Here is a 13,678-nt window from a genome sequence, read left to right on the forward strand (position 1 = left end):
GCAGCAGATTTCCCAAGTTCAGGATGATTCTCACTTTCTCCTGGATCATTCGCCGAAGGTCCAGCCCTTCTTCTGGTTCTTTAGCAGGGTAAAGATTTTTTTAAAGTGCCCCCCCCCCACTTGCTTCCCCCATGGACAGTATAGAAAAATTTCTGCAATTTATAGTGGGAAAAACAATAATTATGGTACAGGCTTATTGGTGATTCCAACAGGGAATCAACCCTCAGCCCAAGTCTTTTCTTCCTTTTTTTTTTTTTTTTTTTGGGCGAGGTGTCTGCTCCCCTCCGGCTCCCCGCGCTCGCTCCCGCCCCCCGCCGCCCTCCCCGTGGCTCCCTTTCTCCGCCTCCTCGGCGATTGCCATCTGACAAGATCTCCAAATCAAAGTGATAAATCGCTCCAAACTTTTTTTGGCGGCGCTGAGATGTTGGAGGGGCGTCTAGCGCGCATGTGCGAAGGTGTCCAAACTGACAATGCTGGAGAGATAGCGAGTGTGGATTGAGAGAAAGGGAGAGGGAGGGAGAGAGAGTGAAAGAGGGAAAGACAGAGAGTGAGTGTGTGGAAGTTGTGTGTGTGTGTGTGTGTGTGTGAGAGAGAGAGAGAGAGAGAGAGAGAGAGAGAGAGAGAGAGAGAAGGAGAGAGAGAAAAGGAGAGAGAGAGGGAGGGAGCGAGAGAGAGAGCAAAAGAAGGAAAAGATCCAAGAAAAAAAAAACCCAACCACACAGCAGCGGCTGCAGGACTGGGCACAGCATGAGATCCAAAGGCAGGGCAAGGAAACTGGCCACAAGTAGGTGCAATATCCCTTTTCTATTGGCTTTTCCCCCTCTGCCATCTTGCATATCTGTCTCCAGCGCTCCGGAGGGAGCGCGGGCTGCCTCTTGCGCCGGGGCCCCGGGTGGAGGGTAGGCGCAGCGCAGTCCCAACAACCTGCCGGTTCCAACCTCCGCTCCCGGTCGCCCGCGCTCTTGCTCCTGATTTGGGCGCCTGAGGAGCCGGGGCAGCCCTCAGTCCGGCGCACCGACCAGCTCTGGCAACCCCGGGGTGGGGGTGGGGGTGGGGGTGGGGGTAGCAAAGACGAGGGGTGGGAGGGAGGAGAGCGCGCGAGAGTGAGCGCGAAGGGGTGGGGGGGGGAAGAGGAGAGGAGAGAGTCTCCCCCTCCCCTCCCCTTCCCCCCAGGCGGGGGAGAGTCGCCTCTGGCCAACCAGCTAGTCCCGGCGAGGGAGGAGGGGAGAGCAGGGGCTGGGGGGGCGGGCTGGCGAAGGGAGCATTTTCGAGCCTCGGTTTGTTTCTGGGGTTTGGGATGGGTAGAGGCTCGGAGGGAGCCACTGTGGCGGTGGCGGCGGCGGCGGGCTGCAGTGGTGGAGTTGGGAAAAGTTGCGAGGCGGCCGCTGGAAGTTGCGCGGGCTGGCAGGCGGGCTGCGCCGAGCTGCAGCTGCGGTAGTGGGCGCTGTGCGCTCGGCCATGCTCTTCGGCGTGCGCTGCGGCGGCAGGACTGCAGCGGGGAGTGGGGAGACCAAAGAGGGGACTGTGGTCGCGGGGTGGGTGTGGAGGCCACGGGAAGAGCAGAGCTACCTACTCCGCAGAGCCGTGGGCAGGTGGGGAGAGAAGAGGCCCCGCGAGCGCGTGGAGAGCGGGGAGTGTAGGGCGTGCAGCCAGCGGCGATAGCTTCGAAGGAGGCAGAGGGGGCGCGCTCCGACTCGCGAAAACCCGGCTGGCAGGGCGCCGAGCGACCCCCAGGGGGCGAGCTGCTAGAACGTTGAGCCGCGGAGACGGCGCAGCCGAGCCTCCCGCTCTTCTTCTGGGTGCAGCCGGGATCCCGGGTCAATTACCCTCCCCGGCGCCCCCTGCCTGCCTGGCGCGCAGCGGCCTTGGTCACGCGGGACGAGGGCGAATAGGTTTGGGACGGGGGCGGCGGGACTCCCATCCTTGACTCTTCCAGCAAAAGTGTTGCAAGCCGAGCAGGCAGTGTCGGTTACGACGTGTTGCTTAACTGGGATGATAGGCGACAGTGCTGGGTTTGTCCAAATGCTTGTACCTCCAGTCTAAGGCGACTCGGGTAGCCGAGCCCAGGAGCAGCCAGGAGCGCTCCTCCGCGAGGTGTCAGCACGCAAGGCTGGAGCTGGCCCGGGAGAGGACAGGCCGCGGTTCGCTCTCCCACACTTGCACTCGCTGCAAACAGAACTCTCTAATCGTTTTGCTTGTGGACCAGAAAAACGAGAGTTGCGGGGTGGGTGGGTGGGATACTTCTCCCCAGTAAAATTCCCAGCCTTCCTTTCTCCTGTCCCTTGCTCGTTAGAACCAAGTACGGTAGGTACTCCACGCCTCCCGGCTCGCCGCGCCTGGGCAGCCGCCGCGCGGAAGACAGCGGCACCTCGGCAGGCTCGGTTTCGCCGGCAGCCGAGGTCCGCGGTTAGCCGGGCGAGAAGCTGTCATCCTAGGCGCCTTTCCAGTGCTTCGTTCAGTCCTCACCCAAGCACTCCCACACAGTGCCCCGATACGTTTCCTTTCGCCTAGGTCTCAGAGACCAACCTAAATCTAGGGCTCTTTGGGTGATCAGTCCATCTGTTTCTCTTTTGGATATTGTTCTTTTCACTCCGCCGCTACAGTGTCAAAGGGCGCCAGTGGAACTGTTTTCCCTGTTTGCTTTTAAATGAGGCCGAAGTCTTTATTTTCATCTGAAGGGGAATAAATGTACATATGCTTGGAGGCTTGAGGGTTTCACTTGCGACTGAAGGTTAGGAGTGTGTGTGTGCATGTGTGTGTGGTTGGCGGGGGTGGGGGCGAGGGTGGGCAGCCTATTTCAACCATGCCTTAGTTGTGAAATGAAAGCCCAGGGCTTCGCGCCGCGCCTCATTGCCGGGTATCCTGCGAAGTGAAAGCAGAACACAAAAACCTTTCGAATTTTCTTGAGCAACTTTTTCAAGTATTTTACTTGCCAATCAAGCTGTACACTGCTGTATTAAAATATTCCCGCATGTACAGTCCACTGAACATCCAGAAACTGAGCCTCATTTCCGATCTGATGATACGTGTCATTCAACCGGTGGGAGACCCATTTATTTTGTCTTCAGTGTCTCTAAGGATGCCGCTGCACTTTCCGATAGCTAGATTCCAACTCTCCCAAACTTTTCTTGCTGAGCCTCAGGTCCCCGCTTGCATTGCTCCAGCTGTTGCTGCCGCGGCTGCCTTTCTCAGACTGAAGCACTGCTTTGTGCAATTCTTCAGTTACAATCTGTGTGATAAAGGAAATCATATGAAAACTACGGATTTTTGCATTTTAAAGCGAGATTTCCTTCCCCCAGTAGCTCATGGCAGAGATGGTTGGTGACCCCTGCAGTGCAATCGTCCAACGAAAACTTCACTGCTCTGTTTGCACCAGTTTCTTTCTTTTTCTGGGTTAGGAAGAGGCATTGTGACTACCATACTTGAAAAAAAAAATCTACCTTTATCTTGGCAAAAATAAACATCACAATGGAAACAAATCACACAGCAATAGTTGTTTTCTTGATTGCTTGCTATTCTTTTTGTCTTTTGTAAATTTCTTTGGTGGCCATAAGTCCTGACTTGGTCCTGGCTACAGTACAAGAGGAGCCCATGGACCAAGACCAGAGACCACAGACCCTGAAAATATCCACTGAAGTTATAGCGAGAATGAATGTACAACCCATTTTCCAACATGTAGGGCTTGTTTTTACACAACAGTCGAAACCTATAAATTCGTTGTAAATCATGTGGGAAGATTTTAAAATTTAAGAAAATAAAGAAGGGAAAAGCAAGAAGGTTGACATTTGTGCTGCTTAATGCCCCTGAATTTTATTTCCATTTTTAAGAAAAGAGAATTAAAAGCCAAGACGACTCTGGCAGCGCCAGGAGACTTCCCAGCCGTTTTCTTGGGCAGCTAGGATAGCACCTGGGCCGTGCCAGAAATGCCACTTGCAACTTTCCTGATGGATGGGAAGGAAGCGAGGTTGGGTCTGCCCAGCACGTCTAGAGCCCGAAACACCGAAGAAACTCCCACCCAACTTCCCCAAAGTGACAACCCGCTCAAGTTCAATGGCCGCAAAGAACCGGTTGCATCCGAGTAACCCCCTTAGCTACCGGCCCCCCAGAAGTCTCGTAAAGATGGAGAAAGCGATGCGGCATGATTAGGGAGAATGTGGGGAGGGGGCACTTGTTACTTTTACACTGGGTCTCTGTTCAAAAACAGGCGCTGCAGTAAGAAAGGTAGATGCTGCCCCTCCCCCTTTAAACTACTCACCTTAGAGTCCAATACCCAAGACAAAAAAAAAAAAAAAGAAACCACACGAAAAACAAACGCACGCCCAGGTTCGTACATTCTCTCTCTGTATGTCCACCCACTTGGGTTTTCCTTCATCCTTAAGAAACCTAGATTAAAACAGAGCTTTGTTAAAAAAAAATGTGTTTATTTATTTCAGGCTGCTTTTGAGGAGGAAAAACCTTCTCCCAACGGAGGCCGAGGCCCCTTCTAGGAAGGCGGTTTATTTGCCATTACTTGACCATTACCCCGGCTTAGGGCTTCTTTATTGCATTTGGCACTCAGAGCGCAGTCTTCCTGCAGTATTTCGATGTGTTTCGCCAAAAAAAAAAAAAAAAAAAAAAAAATTCTGTGTTTAGGGGAAGGTTAATTACGCTTTTCATTCCTCCCCTCATCCCCGACACTGTGGAAGGCAATGGCTCATTAGCTGTAGAGGCAGGAAGGCTGGAAAGCAAGGCTTCTTTCTCAGGTTTTTATTTGGAGGGACTGAGGAGTTGCAGGTCTTGGCGACGGTGTGCGTGCGCGTGTGCGTGTGAATGTGCGTGTCTTTTGCCGGGTAGACCAGCTCTCGGGCTTTCTGAGCCAAGGCCTCTCCCTGAGCCCCGGGGCCGGCCTCCTCTGCCGACCGACATTCAACATGTAGGACGCTTATCGAATGGAGATTAACATGTTATTTCGCGAGATTTTTGCTATGTTTTTTTTTTCTTTTTCTTGAGGTTGAAGGTAATGAGTTTGTAAGCAGTTTATCTTTGAACATCTTGCTCTTTCGGAGCTTATTTTATTTTTGTGAGTTGGGGCCAGGTTATTCGAAGCTTGCAGTCGTGACCTGGGGCAGGAAGGCCACAGCCAGGGACGCCCGGCTCCGTCCTCCCCGGGAAAGGGGTACAAGAGAGTCCCGACTAGTTGCCCACTGCGCGCCTGGCTCGGCCCCCTGTCTCTGCGCAGCTCCCCGCTCGTTGCCTCTGCTGGAAGCGGGCGGTGAGGTGGAGAAACTTTGTCACCTTCTGGTCACCGGCTCTTCCCCTGTTCCAAAGGCGCCCAGCGCCTGGCAGAGCCCTATTCCCAGAAGCTGCATACACTCGCCCACCGCTCACCTCAAAACCGCCAGGTGCGGAGGAAATGACCCCAGGAGGGGCGTGGGGGTGGGGCGGGGAAGCCCCGGTGGGGAGGGAGGCAGCGCTCACTCAGGCGTCCGCCCCGCACCTCGCCGCTCAGGCTGCTCGGCTCTGCGCTCCTAGCTTTGGCCAGAACTCTTCTCTCTCCAACCTCAGAGGAGCTGCGTGCCTGGCGCGCTGCTTCCTTCGGAGCCGGGTGTGCACTGACAGTGTAAACACACATGCACACGCGCGCGCACACACCCCCACACTCACGCATCCCGGCTTCTGGAACACTCTTGTGTGGGGGGCAGCCACACACTCATTCATTCACTCTGCCTGGCTGCGTGGGCCCCTCCCCAGCCCCATAGGTCAGGGGAGAGAAGGTCTGGGGTAGAGATGGGGCGGGAGGGGACACTGTAAAGATGCCTGGCACATTTTTTCTGGATGGTGGTTAACCCTTCCTCCGCTGGAAGCCGCTGGAAGCCTCTGGAAGCCGCTGTCTAAGCAGTTTCTAAAATGGTTTGTGGGGTCTGCTTTTCTTTTCTCCTGGGCGGCCCAGTGTGAATCATTAGTTCCCTCCCCACTTCCCCACTCCATTAGCCAGGATCCTCTTTCTAAAATTAGATTTCCCCCTTCCCACTCTTCTGGCCTTCCGAGTTTACCAGGGAATTCTCAAGGAAATTGGCTGTGTAGTGAGAACAAGTGTGAGGAAGAGGGTAAAGAGGAGACAAACAAATGCAACAGAAAACAAGAGAGAGAGACAGGAAGAGAGAAGTAGTGTGCTTCTCCTTCCACATTCCTAGTTTGCACACAAATTAGTGTTATTCTTCCAGACCCTCCCAGTAAATGAAAAAAGTATAATCCTTGTTAATTACCTTTGCTTACATGCCATACAAGAAACTTCAGAGATGTTTCTACACAGGGAAGAAACTGTTTACAAAACTCTTTCAGAAGTGTGACATATAGCTATAGTTCAGCATTAAAAAGCTAAACACATTTACCCTCCTTTGAAGTGCCCTGGCTGGGGCAGCTTATTTGAGTGTGGTTCAGATATTGCTGTGAGTATAACTAATGGCTTCTACCTATTTAGCTCAAGTGGGAGGAGAGAAAGGCCTGGATTCCTTGTCCAATAGGTCCCTCTGGAGACTGGGTTCTGGCTCTCTGCCAGTTCTGTACAATGTCAACATTGAATATTTGAATTCCCAGACTCTATTTAACAAGTTTCTAAATAAATAAACTCATTGTGTGTCTGTGTTTAAAATTATTTCACCTCTTTCATAAAAGCTACAGCATCTTATTACATTAGCCTTGCAAGTTGATTTTAAAAAAATAAACAAACAAACAGAGCCTAAGGCATTTAATAGCCAGATCTCCACAATATGTATGCATTGTGAAGTCATTCTCTTATGTGTGGCTGGGTAGAAGCTATTTAGAGGGATCTTGGGCTATTATTTGTTACCTGATAGTGAATTATAATTAAAAAAAACAAGTTGAGAAAGCCAGTGAAATATTAATCATATCTAAAGGAAGGCTTGATTGACTATGTGACTTCAGTGCCTTTAGATATTTGATAATTTTGTCTGCTGGGTCCTACAGGGAACAGAGAGATTCACTGATGTGTCCTAAATGGATATCTGTATACAGACCTGCCCTTTCTGATAACTATCATTAGGTCCAGAACTCTACATAGTTGGTTTTGTTTCTAGGCATTTTTTTCAGTATCTGAATTTGTCTTTATGAGCTGGAAAGAGTAGATATACAGATATTATCCTTACATTTCTGTTTGGTGAAAAGAACGCCATGAATCCTATGATTTTACTAATTTCTCAGCATCTGAACATCCATACAACATTTTTATGTATATAGGAACATAATTGTTCTAAAAAGTACATACTTAATTAAAAAAATTTTTTTAAAAAAGGCAAATTCTAGTCCTCTTGAAAGTGTGGACCCCATCTGGAGTTGTTAGGAAAGAAATTGGAATTTACTCTAATTTACGTGTATAAAGTACATTATTAAAAAGAATGGGATTTGAAAGGGCACATAGCAAAACCCATAACATTTAGCTGGTAACATGGAGAGCTCAAAGCCAAGACAAAAATACCATCAACTCATGCAAACCCTAAAATAGATTACAATGACCTCAGCCATTTCATTTTCAAAAATAATAGCCATGATTAAAATGGGAGAGTGTTTTGCTTGGAACCGTACTCTTCTGTATTATTATAAAAGCTGTTTTGTGGTTAAAGAAATGTTTCATTATAGAAAAAAAAAAAGCAAGTGAATTTTTAATCAAATTCCTGACTCTTCAAAAGCGCTCAGTCTTGAATTACTTCTTATTTTAATTTTAGTTATTACTCTTATTCATTAATAAACATGCTTTGGCTTGTGTATTCAGCTAAATCCTACTAACTTTATAACAATTCTAAAGGAGAAATTTATTTAGAAAAGAGATTTGATTAATTTCTTTAGTAAACACTTGTGTAGGGGTCATTATATAATAGGAAGAACCAAACTTCCAACTTCCTTAACTTTGTTCAAGAATTACTTTGGTATCATTTGTTGTTCAAATGATGACATTTATGAAAGTCTTTGCATGTAAGTTGGTGGGCTTTGGCAATGGGCAGGCTTACACAACAAATATCAGTGAAGTCTTTCTGTGTGCTAGGCTCCGTGCATGGGCAAGCCACTTATAAACATTACAAACGTGCACACCAGTGTTTGAATCTGAATGTGAACCCTGATTGAATAGCCAGGTCATCTTCTAGTTATTGAATGCCTCTGAGCCCTGGTATCTTAACTTGTGAAGTGGATGTGATAATACTACCCTTCTTGGGCTGCTGTGAGTGTTACTTGGGTAATGTGTGCAAAGTACCGAAGTCACATGCAGTCACTCAAAAAATCTTAGTTACTTCCCTTCTGATTTACCAGTTAAATTTTCTGAAGAGGAAATATCCTTTTTTCCCTCCTGATCTATGTTTTTATCCTGTTTTATTTTTAGAAATGTTTGCATGTCTATAACAAGCATTTTTTATGTCTTCTCAATAAATTATGCCCTCAGGATTAAGGGAAGTCATATCTAAAATTTGGCACAATAAAACTGTCTATACCAAGGCAAACTGGCAATAAATAATTCTGAAAACTTGAGAATATTCCTTTGCTGTTCTTTTTGGGGAGGGACAATGTGTAAATAAAATGAGATTTCTACTTTTCTCAATAGATTTTGGCATTGTATAGCCACACAGCCTATATTTAGTTTTTTACACTTTCTAGTTGTCATTAGACCATAATCCCTCCTGTATGAAAATTCAACTCTTCAAGGAATGAATTTATAATCACTTTACTATAATGGCTGAGTTGCTTCTCTCTAAATGAGGGATTAGACTAGAGCAAAGCTTATAAACTTAAATGCCTACAAGATTTGCAGTTACAATAAATGAGCGAAACAAGGTGAGTGTAAGTGCTAAGGTTCTATTTTTATTTAATTTTTTGACACTCAGTGTTTGTATTCTAGAACAAGAGGGAGTGGTGGGGACTGTGGCAAACTGCCAGTTCAAGCCTTCTCTAAAGGTGGCAACTGCCACTCAGCTCCATCTCACTACTATCATTTGTGTAAGAGAGCCAGTGCTGCCAGGTCTTCCAATTTTTTTTTAAATTTTTAAAAAAATTTTTTAAATTTTTTTATTTTTTTTATTTCGGCATATTATGGGGGTACAGATTTTAAGGTTTCAATAAATGCCCATTTCCCCCCTCCCCCAAAAGGCTGAGTCTCCATCATGACCATCCCCCAGATGGTGCACATCTCACTCATTATGTATGTATATACCCGTCCCCCTCCCCCCTCCCACCTGCCCAACACCCTATTACTGTAGTACCTATGTGTCCACTTAGGTGCTACTCAGTTAATACCAGTTTGCTGGAGAATATATCTGGTGCTTGTTTTTCCATTCTTGGGATACTTCACTTAGTAGTATGGGTTCCAGCTCTAACCAGGAAAATATAAGATGTGCTATATCACCATTGTTTCTTAGAGCTGAATAGTACTCCATGGTATACATATACCACATTTTATTAATCCATTCTTGGATTGAGGTCTTCCAATTTTTAAGAGAAGCCACAAATCTGGATTTTTATTTGAATCTTTTCTACTTTGAAATGTTGGTTCAATTAAAAAAAAAATCCTGCAGACCCAATCAAACACCTCTGACTACAACATATAGTTCACGGATCCTGGGTTTGCAATGTCTGCATTAGTTGATTTCCAAGGGTCCTTCAAAGTTCCAGCATTTTACAATGATATCCATAATATTACCCTGAATATTACCCTGTGTTTTTAAGATCTGTATCTTCCTCCCCACCCCAAAGTTAATGTGTGTGTATGTGTGTGTTTTGATAGGTGGAAGTACTTATTACAGAATCTGATATCTGGCCATTTATCTGGAAAAATAGTCTTTTATGGCCATGTTGTGTCTTTCCTTTTCTCCATGCTGTTTCATCACTAATTGGCTTAAGAAAATAAACTGAAACTTTGCTTCCCCCTCCTTTAGCCACTGGACAATGTTCTTTCTTATTTCTCACTCAACCCAATTCTTTGATTTGTGGACTAGGGGTTGGGCAGTAAATCATTAGGAGATAGCTGTCTGTGGGAGAAGAGATCTTTTGGCTACTGTGGGTTTTCAGAGGAGGAGCTCACCCTTGCCCTCCGAAGAGGGTCCAGATGTAACATGCTGTATACATCTGTAACTGAGGAACCCAGCAGATTTTTAAGACCTGAACCTAGAATGGAGAATTTAAGGGATGAATGTATTTTTTGACAAGAGTGGCTTTCCTTGCAGGAAGGTTATATATGTTCAGGGGACATTTGAAAATAAATATACCTTGCTCTGTTTATTATCATGAGTTGTATTTCTAGCAGTGGCGGTAGGTGAATATCAGATACAATTAAGTCTTGAGGATTAAAAGGGCTAGGTATGGTGATGGAATACCAAGACAATGGACTCTCCTAATAAAGACTGGACTAAGCTATTTATAGTACCTAAATCAGTAGTACTACAGTCAAGGGACTTGTCAGTGACTACTTGTCACTCTCAGTTAACATTGTTGGGAAAATCATCAGATATAAAATGCTTGTAGAGGAGGATTATGAGTAGTGAGGAACCATGCTCATAAACATTATCAATAAGTTACCAGATGCTTAGGATCTCAAATTTTACACCTGATGCTGGAGCCCAAATTCCTTATCCTGGCCTCTCACTCTTGAGTCAGAAGAATGTGATGACTCTGAGACGAGGTTCTGAGTTAGATTTGCCTGAGTTTGAATCCTGACTCCACCACTTACTAGCTGGGTGAAATGAAGGCAAGCCACTTAACCTTTTTGTGCCTCAGTTTTCTTACTTTTACTCTAGGGACACTTACTTACCTTATGTGAGGATTTGGTCAACTAATACATTTAGACTGCCTTCAATAGAATAAGAGCTCAATACATGTTCATTATTATTTCTTTAACTTTCAGGCTTTTTTGTCTCCCTGCACAAGACTAGTCCATTCAGCCTAACTTGTTTACTCATTTTGCACTTCTCATTTTCTTACCAGCCTACCCTTGTGTTTCTACCTCCCAACTTTTGGCCATGATGTTGCCAGAGTCTGTAAATCTACCCATACTTTGACCGTCAAAATCTAACTCCTTTAAGATTTTAGTTAGGAAGGTATTTTTTTTTTTTTTTTTTTTTTCATTTCTGAGGCAGAGTCTTGCTCTGTTCCCCGGGCTAGAGTGCTGTGGCATCTGCCTAGCTCACAGCAACCTCAAACTCCTGGGCTCAAGCAATCCTCCTGTCTCAGCCTCCAGAGTAAGTGGGATTACAGATGTGTGCCACCACGCCTGGCTAATTTTTCTATTTGTAGTAAAGACAGGGTGCTCTTGCTCAGGCTGGTCTCGAACTCCTGACCTCAAAGTGATCCTCCTGCCCTGGCCTCCCAGAGTGCTAGGATTACAGGCGTGGGCCACCACACCTGGCCTAAGATTTCATTCAAACCCTTTCTTCTTCATGATCATTCTTGGTTACTTCTGGAGATGTGATTTCTTTATGTCATTTCATTCCAGTAGTATCGAATTATCTTTACTTGCCATGATTTTGGCATTTTATTATAAATTCCTTGTCTTCACAGTATATGTCTTATTTTTCTAGCTCTACTGTAAAACTCCTGCAGAGCTCATTTCTGTTTGGTATAGTGTCTAGTACTATGCTTTGCATATGGCACAATGAGGTGATGGTGGTTAGCAATGGGCTTTTGTGGATTATGTGAACCCCTTTAATTTCTTTGCCTCTAAAACCTGCACAGTTAGGTAATGTCAGCACTGGAACTCTGAGATATCTGACACTTTAATTGCATACTAAATCTACAGTTGGCCTATTTTGACAGTGATAAACCACCTGGAAAGCATATTTGGAAAGTAGAGTATTATTCCTAATTTTCACCAATCATGCTCCTCATTCTGCTAGTGCAGGAATAACCCATGGCTCCTCACTTTAATCACAAATTGTTATTGATCTACACTTGATCTTAAACTGCACTGGACCTGATTCTGGCAAATGTCAGTAGAGTCAAGGGAGAGATGGTAAAACATTTTGTGGACTCATGTAATTCCTAGGAATTTGGGAACATTTAGCTGACAAAAGTCATCAGAAGCTAAGTTTTTACATAAATACTAACCCCAATATAAGCAATATTAATATAGACTATAACATCAAGAATTTTGCTACATATTTTAATGCATGTTATAATTAAAGATTCTTTCAAACAATTTAAGGTTGACAGATGATGTATTGAATCTTGTTTTACTGATTAACCCAACTCACCCAACTCTGTCCCCTTAATTCAAATGCATACATGACTTCTCCCTCTCTCCCCTTTCCCACTCCTCTACCCCCCACCCCTTTCACAAATATCTCATCTCTATGGAGAAAATAGGACTGCTTGTACTTTGGACTACTGTCCTCAAATCCTGAACAAGTATGATGTTTTAGTGCCTATTAGGAGTTTTCTTTCACCAAGACCAGCCAGATGTGATTTCTTGTTGTGTTCTTAGGGCTGCTCATAAGTCAATAGGAACCGTTTTAAATGAGGGTGGAGAGTAGGAACTATAGCTTTTATACTTTGTATAGACTTTACCTTTGGCTAGAACTAGGAAGTTAAGTAGTAATAAAATTTTTCATGATAAAATGATAATAAAAATGAATGGAGAGATGGAACAACTACCTTGGTTTCTGTTAGGGTCATAGTTTGTGACCTCCTTTTGGGTCCCAGATCTCCATGAGAATCTGATGGAAGGGATGGAGCCTCTTTAGAGAAAATGCACTTATACATAAAAATTTTCATGTAATTTAGTAGTTCACATACTTCTAAATTCCAGTCATAGATGTTATGGGGAATTACTCATGTGTTCAGACTTGATTCACCCTAGTTTGTTCATTATATAACATTTTAAAGTATTACCAATCTTTTTTCATTATCTTAGAAACCTTTTTTGTGTGATTATAAAATTTATACACAATAAATAATTCAAAAACTACAAGAATGTATTATATAGAAAATGAAAGTTATTTGCTTTTTTTTGTCATACACTGCCTGCAGATGACCACCATTCATCCTTTAGTGTAAATTCTTACAGATTCCCCCATGTATATCTTAGCCCATACGTACATACATAGCTACAACTTTTTACAGCAACTTGCTTTTTCTTTTTTTAAAACTTAATAATTTAAATGAAACTTTTTATCTTATTTGTAAGTATCAATCTAACCTATTCTTTATAAAGGCAGCAGATCTTCCATTGTTTGGATGTAACATATTTTATTGAACCAAACCCCTGTGGATGATATTTGGATAGTTTCCAGTTTTTGGAACAGAGCAGCCAGAGAAGTTCCTCAAACCATAACCTTAAGGGAAAATGAAAGTGAAGTCTACAATTAAAGGAAGCTCACAGTTCAGGGTGAAGTGTGCTGGCCTCTGAGACACAAGCACAGCGGGGCTTTGGGAAGGTCAGGGAGGGTTGCCTCACCCTGTCAGGACAGATCAGATTTCCAACCATCTTTACCCCCTGCAGGATCAAGGATCTAAGTCCAGAGCTAAGGTATGTCTTTAAAAGATCCAGTGTGATGTATCTGTGGTATTTCAAGCTCACTGGATTTTTCTGGACCTCCTATTTATGCCCCATTTCCATTTCTTCCTGCTACTCGGAATAGGCTGTAGCTGAAATCAATCCATATAGCCCCAACTGTTGTCAGGGTTGTTGTCAGGGTTTCAAGCC

General features: G+C 44.9%; 1 protein-coding gene across 7 annotated transcripts in view; it reads left to right on the forward strand.

Moving 5' to 3' along the window:
* The first annotated feature begins 365 nt into the window (after positions 1-365).
* The window catches only part of MECOM (MDS1 and EVI1 complex locus), a 537,691-nt gene continuing 524,378 nt past the window's right edge, over positions 366-13,678 (forward strand). For all 7 annotated transcript variants that reach the window (XM_012779221.3, XM_012779223.3, XM_012779222.3 and 4 more), the window contains exon 1: positions 366-784. In XM_012779221.3, the coding sequence (XP_012634675.3) occupies positions 748-784 (37 nt within the window). In that variant the 5' untranslated portion in view covers positions 366-747. The remainder of the gene's footprint in view (positions 785-13,678) is intronic.

Source organism: Microcebus murinus, chromosome 1 (assembly GCF_040939455.1).
Source record: "Microcebus murinus isolate Inina chromosome 1, M.murinus_Inina_mat1.0, whole genome shotgun sequence".
In the NCBI taxonomy this organism is placed as follows: Eukaryota; Metazoa; Chordata; class Mammalia; order Primates; family Cheirogaleidae; genus Microcebus; species Microcebus murinus.